The sequence below is a fragment of the Phacochoerus africanus genome, chromosome 1, assembly GCF_016906955.1.
Source record: "Phacochoerus africanus isolate WHEZ1 chromosome 1, ROS_Pafr_v1, whole genome shotgun sequence".
Lineage (NCBI taxonomy): Eukaryota > Metazoa > Chordata > Mammalia > Artiodactyla > Suidae > Phacochoerus > Phacochoerus africanus.
Window position 1 is genome coordinate 112,893,141 of NC_062544.1, and position 13,345 is coordinate 112,906,485.

General features: G+C 43.5%; 1 protein-coding gene across 2 annotated transcripts in view; it reads left to right on the forward strand.

The window, feature by feature from the left end:
• Positions 1-929: 929 nt before the first annotated feature.
• The window catches only part of RBM5 (RNA binding motif protein 5), a 33,313-nt gene continuing 20,897 nt past the window's right edge, over positions 930-13,345 (forward strand). Inside the window, exons 1-4 of one of the 2 annotated variants that reach the window (XM_047774707.1) lie at positions 930-1,077; positions 2,369-2,438; positions 4,530-4,695; positions 5,431-5,586. In XM_047774707.1, coding sequence (XP_047630663.1) covers positions 2,422-2,438; positions 4,530-4,695; positions 5,431-5,586 — 339 coding nt within the window. In that variant the 5' untranslated portion in view covers positions 930-1,077; positions 2,369-2,421. Of the gene's footprint in view, positions 1,078-1,540; positions 1,561-2,368; positions 2,439-4,529; positions 4,696-5,430; positions 5,587-13,345 lie in introns of those variants that run through there. The other variant, XM_047774712.1, reaches the window with a different exon arrangement.

Consider the following 13,345-nt stretch of genomic DNA (forward strand, 5'->3'; position numbering starts at 1 on the left):
GGTGCAGCGGAAAGGAATCTGATTAGGAACCATGAGCTTTCGGGTCCCATCCCTGGCCTAGCTCAGTGGATTAAGGATCCCGAGTTGCCCTGAGCTGAGGCCTAAGTCGCAGAAGCAGCTCAGATCTGGTGTTGCTATTGTAGGCCGGTGGGTACAGCTCTGATTAGACCCCTAGCCTGGGAACCTCCATATGCCGCGGGTGTGGCCCTTTAAAAGACCAAAAAAAGTCGTCTTGAATTTCCCGTGGGACTCAGCGGTAATGGACCCAATAGCATCCATGAGGATGCAGGTTCAATCCCTGGCGTTGCTCAGTGGGTTAAGGTCAGCAGGTTAAGCATATGTTGTCGCCTTGAACTGTGATGTAGGTCGCAGACGGGGGCTCGGATCCCACATTGCTGTGGCTGTGGGGTAGACCAGCAGCTGTAGCTCCGACTGGACCCCTAGCCTGGAAATTTCTCTATGATGCAGGGTGGGGTCCTAAAAAAGAAAAAAAATCATCTTAATTTCCATAAACCTCAATTTCCTCACTTGTAAATGGGTTTAATACTCACTTCCTAGGTCATTAAAATAAAAATATATTATTTGTAAAGGTTGTGGCCCAATAATCTAATCTACTTTTCAATGATGCAATAGGCAATCAACCTATGTTCCTTCTCTTAAAGCCAGATTAATCGTAATGGTTTACATCCTATCAGTGAAAGCAAACTGTACTCTCTAAGACCTTTGTAGCCAAGGCAAACAATTACTTTGCCTAATAAAGGTAAGAGTTCTGCAAAAGACAGATTGAGGACTTGGCGGTGGTTTTGAAGAAAGAGAAATACGCAGGAAATTGACACTGGGCGTAGTTAAGTGACAGGCTGCCCTAGCGACCACACTTCCCAGCAGCCCTCGCGCAGCCAAAAACCTTCGTGGATTGGACTTCTCCTTAGGAGGCGGGGGAGGAGGGGAAGGGATAGGCGCGAGGTACTCTGGGTAGGAGACGGCCTTCGACGGAGGCGCCATTTTGTGAAGCGGTGGACCCTGCTGCAATTCTGGAGCACAAAACCGCTACTGCTGCTACTTCTGTCTTTCTTGGGGGTAAGTGCGGCATCCACCCGTAATGACTGGAGGTTTTTGCTCTTGGGGTAGACTCTGTAGAGCCTTCCTGTCAGCCGCGGGCGGCGGCCCATCAGCCCCAGCCAGATCTCCCGAAGGGCTACCAGAGGCTTTGGAGGGCCGCGCCCCTCCTCGCCACCAGCATTGTCAACTTTCACAGGGCGTTCTGCCGCCCAGTTCGAGGCCTGCTTTTTTCGGGCTTTGAGTGTACCCCTACCGGGACGTGTTTCTGACTCCCCAGCTGAACTGAATCGTCGTCTGTTTCGGGTACTTCTCAGGGGCGCCCTGGTAGTCTCCAGCCGCCATCGCCCCGCAGCTTCGGTGAAAGCTGTTAGGTGAAGGCTGATCTTCGGGCTGGGAATCTCTTGGGAGAAGGCGCGTGTGCAGGCAGGAAGAGAAAGCAGGACGCCTGAGTCGGTCGCGCAAGCCGTGGCGCCGCCATCTCAGCCGCGACACCCCACGGAGGTGGGTCCGGGCACTGCCCAGGCGATCAGGGGCTGCATCAGAGATTATACCCAATGCCTTGTTTCTCCCAGATGGTTCTTTTCCGTTTATTAATTCAGCAGATGTTCTTTAACAGGCGCCAGGGACGGCTGTAACTAGTTTCTCGGACCTTACACACATCGAACGCCGTCTAGCTGTGTGATGTTGTATCACTCCCTGTGCGCCGCGGGGCCAGGCTGGCAGCCTCTGGGGTGGTTATTGTTACCTAGGAATTAAGTCATGTCGAGGTTTGCTCTTGTCTGATTGAAACAGCTTTGGACCAGCCGTTGCGTTATAAATGGAGTAGATTTCAGTCAGCTCAGCATCGGGTTTCTGAAAGATTTTAAGTTTTTTATCAGTAATTTTTAAACTTCATTTTGCTCCTTTTATTAGTAAAGAAACTTTGGTTAATGTTTTAACTACCCGGTTGGAGTTGCCTTGATCCAGAACACAGAAAGCTGATTGCAGCTGTGCCCTTTTTGCATTGTAATCCTAGGGTAGGAACAGGAAATGAATCTTCTGCTTTATGAATCTTCTGTTTTATGGGTTTGTTATGAATATGGAATGTGATATTTTAAAGTATATTTAATCTTTTTATGCTCATTGTTAACAAAACTTTAGCTTGATTTTAATGTTGACAGTTTGTTCCCACCTCCCTCCCCACCCCCAACTTAAATAATTACTGGTAAGGGTTTGATGACATTCCAGTCTCAGTAGTGTCCCAGTTTATGGAACAGTTGACTTAAGTAATCTCTCAGATTTGCAGCAACCAATCTTTCTTGTCTCCTAGAAAAGACAAAATTTGAACCTTTTGGAGCAGTGTGCTAGATCTTCAGTAGGACAATGGGTTCAGACAAACGGTAAGTTATTCCTGTACATGCCTTTGATCTCAACATTTCAGTAGGGACTGAAATATTTGTTAAAAATTGTTTATCAGGAGTTCCCGTCGTGGCGCAGTGGTTAACGAATCCGACTAGGAACCATGAGGTTGCGGGTTTGGTCCCTGCCCTTGCTCAGTGGGTTAACGATCCGGCGTTGCCGTGAGCTGTGGTGTAGGTTGCAGACGCGGCTCGGATCCCGTGTTGCTGTGGCTCTGGTGTAGGCCGGTGGCTACAGCTCCGATTCGACCCCTAGCCTGGGAACCTCCATATGCCGCGGGAGCGGCTCAAGAAATAGCAACAACGACGACAACAAAAAAGACAAAAGACAAAAAAAAAAGATTCTGAATTAAAAAAAAAATTGTTTATCAAACAAATATTTGAGTGTCTTTTGTGTCAGGCATTGCTGTGAGCATTTTCATACTTGCTCTCACAAGCACACAGTTTGATTAGAGATTAAAATACTGAGTGAACTGTGCTGTGACAAAAGAAGTTGAGGGTGCTGTTAGAACACTTAGGGAAAATTTCCTGGAGAAAGTATTCTCAACGGTGATGACTGAAGGGTAACAAAGAACTGGGCAAAGAAGGGCAGAGTGAAGTAGTCGCTGAGGGTTCCCAGTGTTGGTAACGGCCAGTGGCAGAAGCTAGGAGATCATACATTCTGGCACTTTGCACAGTACCTAGCTGTAGAAAGCAATCAGTGACTGCCAGTTTTCACCTCCATGATAAGATGGTCCAGATTATAGAGCTGAGAAGCTTTGGACCATGGATTACATTTTTAAAAAGAAGAAAGAAAAACTGCTAAATAATTAGTAGAAAATTAAGATGAGAGCATCTGTAGATTCTCTCACTCAAAGCTCAAAGCATTTGATTTAAACACACAACCTTTACTTATTCAGCCAGCTACCTTCTTAGTATTGAGTTCAGTCCCAGTGAGCGATCAAATTGATGGTCCATTGAGACTCAGGAAAATGTTCATGTCATATGATATCATTGTTTTAATGCTTTGTCAGTAGTTGGTGGTTCCAAATAAATTTAACATTTCCGTTTTAGGGTCTTTTAGCCACATATTGCATATGATGGAATTGTCCTAGACTACTTGTTTCATTCGTTTCTTTTTATTAAATGTGTTTACTCTAAATGAGGCCTTTATAAAAAGCCTTTCCTTTGTCTTTCTAACACAGTAGTTTTATGAACCTGGTAAGCAATTTATTAAAGAATTATTTATATCTGTGGTCAAATGAAATTAGGCTTCTTGTTATTATATTTTTCTGTGAAGCCCAGTGCTGCCCAGTAACCAAAAATAAATCAGCTGTTGTGGGGAAAAATATTCTCTGATGGTGCTAGTTATGTCTAACAGATGAACTTGGTTAACTGCCTAATGAGAAACAACACTTAAATCATCCAGGTTGTTGGTCCATTTCTCAGTAGTGAGATATCCTTCAGAATGGACAAGTCAGGACATGTTCTTTGAAATTGAGTGAAATGCCAATACAACTGACCTTTAAAATAGATTTGAATTGTGCAGGTCCAATTATTTATTGAGTTTTCTTCAATAAATATAGTACCACACGATCCATAGTTGTTTGAATGTGGATGCAAAACAGCATGCACAGAGGGCTGACCCTGAGACTTGAGCGTTCATGGGTTTTGGAATCTGCAGTGGGTCCTGGAACCAATCTATACTGAGAAGTAACTGTAATTGCACTCTTCTTGGATTGATCACTAGGATCTGAAATAAGGGATGAAAGAAGTGATATGGACCACAGGCTTGGGGGGAAGGCAGAATGAAACTAGCCTAACTCTCTCAAAAGTATTAGACCCAAATATTTGATAGCTGAATTTTTAGATTTAGTATGAATTCCTGAAAACTACCTGTGCATTGAAGGATATAGATGTTTTCTCAACGGTTGTCTTTGTAAATTGGAATTCGGTGAAAATTTTTAAGAGATACATTGAACTATTTGGATATCTTATAAACTGAGATGCGGGGTGTATGTTTTTCAAACTTATTTTCTAAAGGGACAAAATGTGATATACTTGAGAGTAAATGAAAATTATTTCCCCTGACAGAGTGAGTAGAACAGAGCGCAGTGGAAGGTATGGTTCCATCATAGACAGGGATGACCGTGATGAGCGTGAATCAAGAAGCAGGCGGAGGGACTCAGATTATAAAAGATCTAGTGATGATCGGAGGGGTGATCGATACGATGACTACCGAGACTATGACAGTCCAGAGGTGAGTGACCAGCAACTCTTTATGGAGTTGTTAGAGTTATGAACTATAAATTGTTAGAATTATGCACGGAAGCTCCAAGATTCTTGAAATAAGACCAGATGTGGAAATCTCTCAAATGTAAAATTATATTCAAATTCTTTATTATTCTAAAATCTGTTTGACTTGATTATAACCCTCAAAGACAGACTGAGCCCTGTAGTAGTAGAAGACTGGCTAGGGTTGACATAGGGCTCACCATGCATCAGGCACTCTTTTGAGCACTTGACTTAGATGAACTCAGGTCTCATTACAACATTATAAGGTAGATGTTATTCCCATTTTTAAAATGAGGCAGTTGGGGCATAATTATATACCATCCCTGTGCCTCAGACGTGATTCTAAAAGTTGTAGTTTAACATCATAATATACTTTGTTCAGAAGTAATTGTGGTGCCCACATAATCTTGCACTTTTTTTTTCTTTTCCCATTCAAATAGTCTTATTATAGCAAGTAATACTGTTTGTGTGTTCATATATTGTATGGTGAGTTGTTGAACTATTCTCCCTGAACTAAATGATTGTTGCCAGGTTTAGGGATTTCTGGTTTTGTTTTTTTGCTGTTTTAGAAAACATCATCATGGAGTTCTTAAATTATCTCTGTTCCTAAAGATAAATACCTGAGAGTGCAGGGACTGAATCAAAGGATATAAGTAAGCCTGGTGTGATTTGAATTATAATTTTGTTTATTGTAAATCAGAGAGAACGTGAAAGAAGGAACAGTGACCGATCTGAAGATGGCTACCATTCAGATGGTGACTATGGCGAGCATGACTATAGGCATGACATCAGTGATGAGAGGGAGAGCAAGACCATCATGCTTCGCGGCCTTCCTATCACCATCACGGAGAGCGATGTAAGGGGAACCAACAGTTCTAATGAGTCATCTAGTAGGCACAACAAAGTTTGAGCCTCTTTCATTATTTTCTTGTGTTATTTTATCTCAAGCTACTGTCTAGTTTCTATATTTAGGGTGGAGTTCTCTTACCTTGGTTCATAATTAAATTACCATTTATATTTAGGCTTTGAAGGTCAGTGTAGAGGTTTTCAGAAGTTCCTTAACTACAGGGAGCAGTTCTTATTCCTTCAGTAGCCCTTAGGTAGTCAGTACATTTTTATTGAACTGGCTACTTATTCACTGAGGATACATCAGTAAGAACATTTTATGATTTGGCCACCTTTTGACTTGATGGAAATTGTATTCTCCATTTGAAACCTCTGGAAAGTCTATTGAAAAGCCTGGCTCCTCACCTCTCAGACTGGCCACGTAGGACTTTGGTGTACTGGACATTGCCTGATTTCCATTGGTATCTTTGGCCCTCACCCATTCCTTCCAGCCATATCTACCATTTGCTTTCCTGCAGGCCACTTTGGATATGTCCATTGTTCTGCCAATGTACTTTTTTCTGCTTGAACCCATTCCTGACTTAGCAGACAGAATTTCTTATGTGTATTCCCAACCCTTGAATGCAGGAGGTTGCCCAGCTAATGCAGTTTGTGAAATGAATGTGATATGTTTTTTTTGTTTTTGTTTTTGTTTGTTTTTTGTCTTTTGTCCTTTTAGGGCCACACCCGAGGCATATGGAGGTTCCCAGGCTAGGGGTCCAATTGGAGCTGTTGCTGCCAGCCATAGCCACAGCCACGGCAACACCAGATCCAAGCCACGTCTGCGACCCACACCATAGCTCACAGCAACGCCAGATCCCTAACCCACTGAGCGAGGCCAGGGACCGAACATGGTTCCTTAGTCAGATTCATTTCCGCTGTGCCACGACAGGAACTCCATGAACGTGATGTTTTGAAATACATTCTTTTATGGCCACACCCATGGCATATGAAAGTTCCTGGGCCAGGAGTTGAACCAGTGCCTCCGCAGCATCAGAAGTCACTGTAGTCAGATTCTTAACCCACCGTACCACAGCAAGAACTCCTGAAATACATTTTTAAAAGATATAAATAGACAGTATTGTGCAAGTATCATGGAATATTCAGAGTAATGTTCTGACTAATGTTCACTGAATTTTATTTTTATTTTTCACTTTTGGCCACCCCAAGGCATATGGAGCTCCTGGGCCAGAGATCACATCCGAGCCACAGTCACAACCTAAGCCGCAGCTGCAACAACACTGGATTTTTAACCTACTGTACCGGCTGGGGATCAAACCCGTGTCCCAGTGCTCCCAAGACACTGCCTATCCCATTGTACCAGAGCAAGAGCTCCTATTTTATTTATTTTTAATTTTTTTATTATAGTTTATTTATGGTGTTCTGTCAATTTCTGCTGTACAGTGAAGTGACCCAGTTATACATATGTATACATTGTTTTTCTCATATTATCTTCTGTCATGTTCTATCACAAGTGATTGGATATAGTTCCCTGTGCTATACAGCAGGACCTCATGGCTTATCTATTCTAAGTGTAATAGTTTGCATATACAAACCCCAAACTCCCAGTCCATTCCACTTCTTCCCCTTCCCTCTTGGCAGCTGCAAGTCTGTTCTCCCATGTCTGAGTCTCTCTCCATTCTGTAGATAGGTTCATCTGTGCCATACTTTTTTTTTGTTTTTTAGGGCCACACCCATGGCATATGGAAATTCCCAGGCTAGGGGTCAAAGCAGAGCTATAGCTGCCTACCTACACCACAGCCACAGCAATACGTGATCCGAGCCATGTCTGCAATCTACACCACAACTCGCAGCAAAGCCAAATCCCTGACCCACTGGTTGAGGCCAGGCATTGAACCTGCATCCTCATGGATACTAATCAAATTCATTTCTGCTCTACCACAATGGAAACTCATGTGCCATAGTTTAGATTCCACATATAAGTAATGTCATATGGTATTTGAGTTTCTTTTCTGACTTAACTCAGTATAAGAATCTCTGGTTCCATCCATGTTGCAAATGTGACGTTATTTTGTTCTTTTTTATGGATGAGTAGAATTCCATTGTGTTTGTGTACTGCATCTTCTCGATTGGTTCATTTCTTGGCGGACATTTAGGTTGTTTCCATGTCTTGGCTATTGCCAATAATGCTACAATGAAATAAGGGTGCAGGTATTTTTTCTAGTGAAAGTTTTGTCTGGATTATATGCCCAGAAGTGAGATTGCTAGATTATTATGGCACTTCTATGTTTAGTTTTCTGAGGAACCTCTATACTTTTTTCCATGGTGGTTGTACCAGTTTACATTCCCACCAACAGTGTAGGAGGGTTCCCTTTCTCCACACCCTCTCCAGCATTTGTTATTTGTAGACATGTTAATGATAACCATTATCTTTTTAGGGCCACACCTGCGGCATATGGAAGTTCCTTCAGCTAGGGGTCAAATTGGAGCTGCAGCTGCTGGCCTACACCACAGCCACTGCAATAGCAACATGGGATCTGAGCCACATCTATGGCCTACACTGCAGCTTGCAGCAACGTCAGATCCTTAACTCAGAGTGAGGCCAGGGATCGAACCCACATCCTTATGGATACTGGTTGGGTTCTTAACCAGCTTAGCCACAACAGGAACCCCCCTCATTGTATTTTTTGTTTGCATTTCTTTAATAATTAGTGATGTTGAGCATTTTTTCATGTGCCCATTGGCTATCCATACATTTTCTTTGGAGAAATGTCTATTTAGGTGTGCCCATTTTTCATTTGGGTTGTTTTTCTGCTATTGAGTTGTATAAGTTTGTATATTTTGGAGCTTAAGCCCTGTCGGTTGCATCATTAGCAACTATTTTCTCCCATTCCATAGGTTGTCTTTTTGGTTTTTGTTTTGTTTTTTGTCTTTTTTGTTTTGTTTTTTGTCTTTTTTCCTTTTCTAGGGCCGCTTCCCGAGGCATATGGAGGTTCCTAGGCTAGGGGTTGAATCGGAGCTGTAGCCACTAGCCTACGCCAGAGCCACAGCAACGTGGGATCTGAGCCGAGTCTGCGACCTACACCACAGCTCACGGCAAGGCCAGGGATTGAACCCGCAACCTCATGGTTCCTAGTCGGATTCGCTAACCACTGAGCCACGATGGGAACTCTCTTTGGGTTTTTTTGTTTGTTTGTTTGTTTTTTTAAATGGTTTCCTTTGCTCTGCAAAAGCTTGTCAATTTGATTAGGTCCCATTGGTTTATTTTTGTTTTTATTTTTATTGCCTTGGAAGACTGACCTAAGAAAACATTTGTGTAGTTGATGTCAGAGAATGTTTAATCTTTATTTTCCTCTAGGAGTTTTATGGTATCTTGTCTTAATGTTTAGATCTTTAAGTTATTTTGATTTTATTTTTGTGCATGGTGTGAGGTGTGGAATTTTATTTTTTATTTTATATTTTGGTAAATTTTAGACAGCTGAAGAAAAATATTAAGCTTACACAGCCTTAGGAGTTCCTGTCATGGCACAGTGGTTAACGAATCCAACTAGGAACCATGAGGTTGCTGGTTCAATTCCTGGCCTTGCTCAGTGGGTTAAAGATCCGGCGCTGCCAGGAGCTATGGTGTAGGTTGCAGATGCGGCTCGGATCCCAAGTTGCTGTGGCTCTGGTGTAGGCCAGGGTCTACAGCTCTGATTAGACCCCTAGCCTGGGAATCTCCATATGCCTCGGGAAGTGGCCCTAGAAAAGGAAAAAAAGAAAAGAAAAGAAAGCTTACACAGCCTTAGTCTTCTAAACACTGGAAGTGACAAATGGGATGATAGAGTTACTAGTGGTCCACTATTAGCATTAGCGGATCCACAGCACACTCACTACAGTATGTACCTTTACACTAGTAATGCGGAACCATGATCCTGCTTCATAAAAGCTTAAGAAGGAATAATAGTAAGGTCAGCAGATAATGAAGACAAGGCAGAGTAGAAAGGGATAGATGTTAGAAGAGGTCCTGATTTTTTTGTTTGTTTTTTGTCTTTTTTTATTTTAGGGCTGCACCTGTGGCACACAGAGGATCCCAGGCTAGGGGTCCAGTTGGAGCTATAGCTGCCAGCCTATGCCACAGCCACAGCAACGCCAGATCCAAGCCATATCTGCAGCCTACACCACAGCTCACGGCAACATCAGATCCTTAACCCACTGAACGAGACCAGGGATTGAACCTGCATCCTCATGAACACTAGTCAGATTCCATTTCCACTGAGCCACTACAGGAAGTCCTGGAAGAGGTCCTGTTAAAAGTGGTTCTGTGGAATAGCTCTGGAGGCTTCCTTAAGGGAAGTGGTTTCTAGTGGAGGGTAAGGAAGGGCTACAGGGAGATATTAGTTGAGCTGATTCCTAAGGCATAGAAATGTTTTGATGTGGTAGAGAACTGAGGAAAAGGTGTGGACTGGCCCTGACCAGTCTGATTTGACTGAAATTAAACACTTTGGGAATTCCCTGGTAGCACAGTGGGTTAAGGATCCTGCTGAGTGCAGGTTTGATCCCTGGCCTGGGAACTTGCTCATGCCACACATACATGGTCAAAAAAAAACCCACCAAACTCATATTCCCCTAATAAAAATAATTTATTGACATAACGATGTAAACCAGCTATAATAGAAAAAATGAAAACCTTTCAAAAATTAGATTGTTATTTTTTTATTTTACTTTTATTTTTTTGTTTTTGTTTATTTATTTATTTATTTATTTTTGTCTTTTTGTCATTTCTTGGGCCACTCCCACAGCATATGGAGGTTCCCAGGCTAGGGGTCCAATCGGAGCTGTAGCTGCCAGCCTATGCCAGAGCCACAGCAATGTGCGATCCAAGCAGCGTCTGCGACCCACAGCACAGCTCACGGCAACGCCAGATTGTTAACCCACTGAGCAAGGACAGGGATCTAACCCGCAACCTCATGGTTCCTAGTCGGATTCGTTAACCACTGCGCCACGATGGGAACTCCTGTTTTTGTTTTTTTAGAGCCGCACCTGCGGCATGTGGAGATTCCCAGGCTGGGGGTTGACTCGGAGCTGTAGCTGCTAGCCTACACCACAGCTACAGCAGCGTGGGAGCTGAGCTATTTCTGCGACCTACACCACAGCTCAAGGCAACCTCCAGATCCTAACACACTGAGCAAGGCCAGGGATAGAACCTGCATCCTCGTAGATACTAGTCGGGTGTTAACCACTGAGCCATGACAGGAACTCCAGATTAAATTAAATTTTTAAAAAAGAAAAGACTTTGGGTAGGAGGGAGTGGATGGGAAGGTGCTTTGAGGGCCAGTGCTGGAGCCTGAAAGTTCAGCAAAGTATAAAAGAAAGCTACTAAGGTTTTTGCCTATTAACAAAACCTGTGCAAGTTAGAATGGTGGAGGGGTTGATGGAAGGCATAGCTGAGCTTAGGTAGCTGCAGCTCTGTTTTGTGGCGCAGGGGAGGCAAATCCTGCAAGAGTCAGTTGAGGAAAGTATATTTTGGTTTTTTGGGGTTTTTTTGTTCTTGTTTTTTGGTCTTTTGCCTTTTCTAGGGCCTCTCCTGTGGCATAGGGAGGTTCCCAGGCTAGGGGTCGAATCGGAGCTGTAGCCACTAGCCTACACCAGAGCCACAGCAACGCGGGATCCGATCCTCGTCTGCAACCTACACCACAGTTCACAGCAATGCCAGATCCTTAACCCACTGAGCAAGGCCAGGGATCGAACCCGCAACCTCAGTCGGATTCATTAACCACTGTGCCACGACAGGAACTCCAGGGGCAAAATATACTTTGGGGGAAAGTATACTTGTTGATCATATTGTCATCTTGAATCTATTAGGTCTGTGGCCCTGGGAACTCATAGAGAAAGTGGGTGGCATGGGGACAGCAATGCCCTAGCTAATTATGGGGGCCTTCCCTTTTGGTAATGAAGCAAGAATATAATACTTATGTATTTCAAGATTCTTAGAAGTGCTTACCATAAGAAGGCAGGTGCTGGGGCATTCCTTGGTAGTCTAGTGGTTAGGATTCGGTGCAGTCCCTGGTTTGGGAACTGAGATTCCCACATCAAGCCACTGCACACTGAGGTGGTGGGGAGGGGTATGTTTTCAAAGTAGAATTCCTCAGGTTTTCAAATATTGACACTATTCGTAGGAAATTTGCTTGTTGAGATCTTTAAAACATTTGGGTTGAGGCAGGCAGGGGCGGGCATGCCCACGTCATGTGAAAGTTCCCGGGCCAGGTATCGAACCTGAGGCACAGTAATGACAATGCCAAATCTTTATTTTAAAATTATAGTATTTAAAATATCTCCTGAACTTCAGTTTATCACTTTCATTATTATTTGTTAGTTTTTTAGTTCTCCCACTGAACATGTGAATTCTTAGAGTAACTATCTTTAATTAAGTATGTTACTGTATATGTTACTATATAGCACTGCTTTTATAGAAACTGTAGTTATTCTGGTGACTATGTTAACTATGTTACCAAGTATGAACTTGAGTCAAGTGGTTGGGTCTACTTCTGTGTAGCACTTCTCATACTCTTTGAAAAAAATAGGGTTGATTTTTCTTTTTTGTTTTTGTCTTTTGTTGTTGTTGTTGCTATTTCTTGGGCCGCTCCCGCGGCATATGGAGGTTCCCAGGCTAGGGGTCTAATTGGAGCTGCAGCCACCGGCCTACGCCAGAGCCACAGCAACGTGGGATCCGAGACACGTCTGCAACCTACACCACAGCTCACGGCAATGCCGGATCGTCAACCCACTGAGCAAGGGCAGGGACCGAACCCGCATCCTCATGGTTCCTAGTCGGATTCGTTAACCACTGCACCACGACGGGAACTCCCAGGGTTGATTTTTCTTATTTGTGGTAGCTACAGTCTATAAAGCCACAGGGAATACTGAACAATATGCTCTTAGGAAAAATATAAAGTTAGGTTTCTGTGAGTCTCTATTCACATTTTTATCAACGGATCAATATACAGCCTTGATTCGTGTGTGTTTCTGTTTAGAGGTGCCTTATTTAATATATATTGTGAATTCATTAGCATGGACCTCACAGCCAACAGCACTGTAACTCGTGTGAATGAAGCTTTTCTAACATACACATTTTCTTTGTAAAGGACATCATATCCTTCCTTCTTGGATTTAGAAACACTAGACAGCACTTCAGCCCTGTCCTTTTTTTTTTTTTTTTTTGGTCTTTTTGCCTTTTCTAGGGCCGCTCCCTCAGCACATACGGAGGTTCCCAGGCCAGGGGTCTAATCAGAGCTGTAGCCACCGGCCTGTGCCACAGTCACAGCAACTCGGGATCCAAGCCTTGTCTGCGACCTACACCACAGTTCACAGCAACGCTGGATCCTTAACCCACTGAGCAAGGCCAGGGATTGAACCAGCAACCTCATGGTTCCTAATTGGATTCGTTAACCACTGAGCCATGATGGGAACTCCAGCCCTGTACTTTGTAAACAGTGTATCACCAACAAAAAGTACAAAAACGCAGGGAGTTCCTTGGTGGCCTAGCAGCTAAGGATCCGGCATTGTCATGGCTGTGGCACAGATTCAATCCCTGGCCCAGGAGTTCCTGCATCTCACAGGCGTGGCCAGAAAAAAGTGAAAAACATAAAACTAAATAGACTGTGAGTAGGACACTTGTTTTAAAAAATGAACGCTGAGGAGTTTCTGTAGTGGCTTAGCAGAAACAATCTGACTATCATCCATGAGGATGAGAGTTCAATCTCTGGCTTCGCCCAGTGGGTTAAGGATTC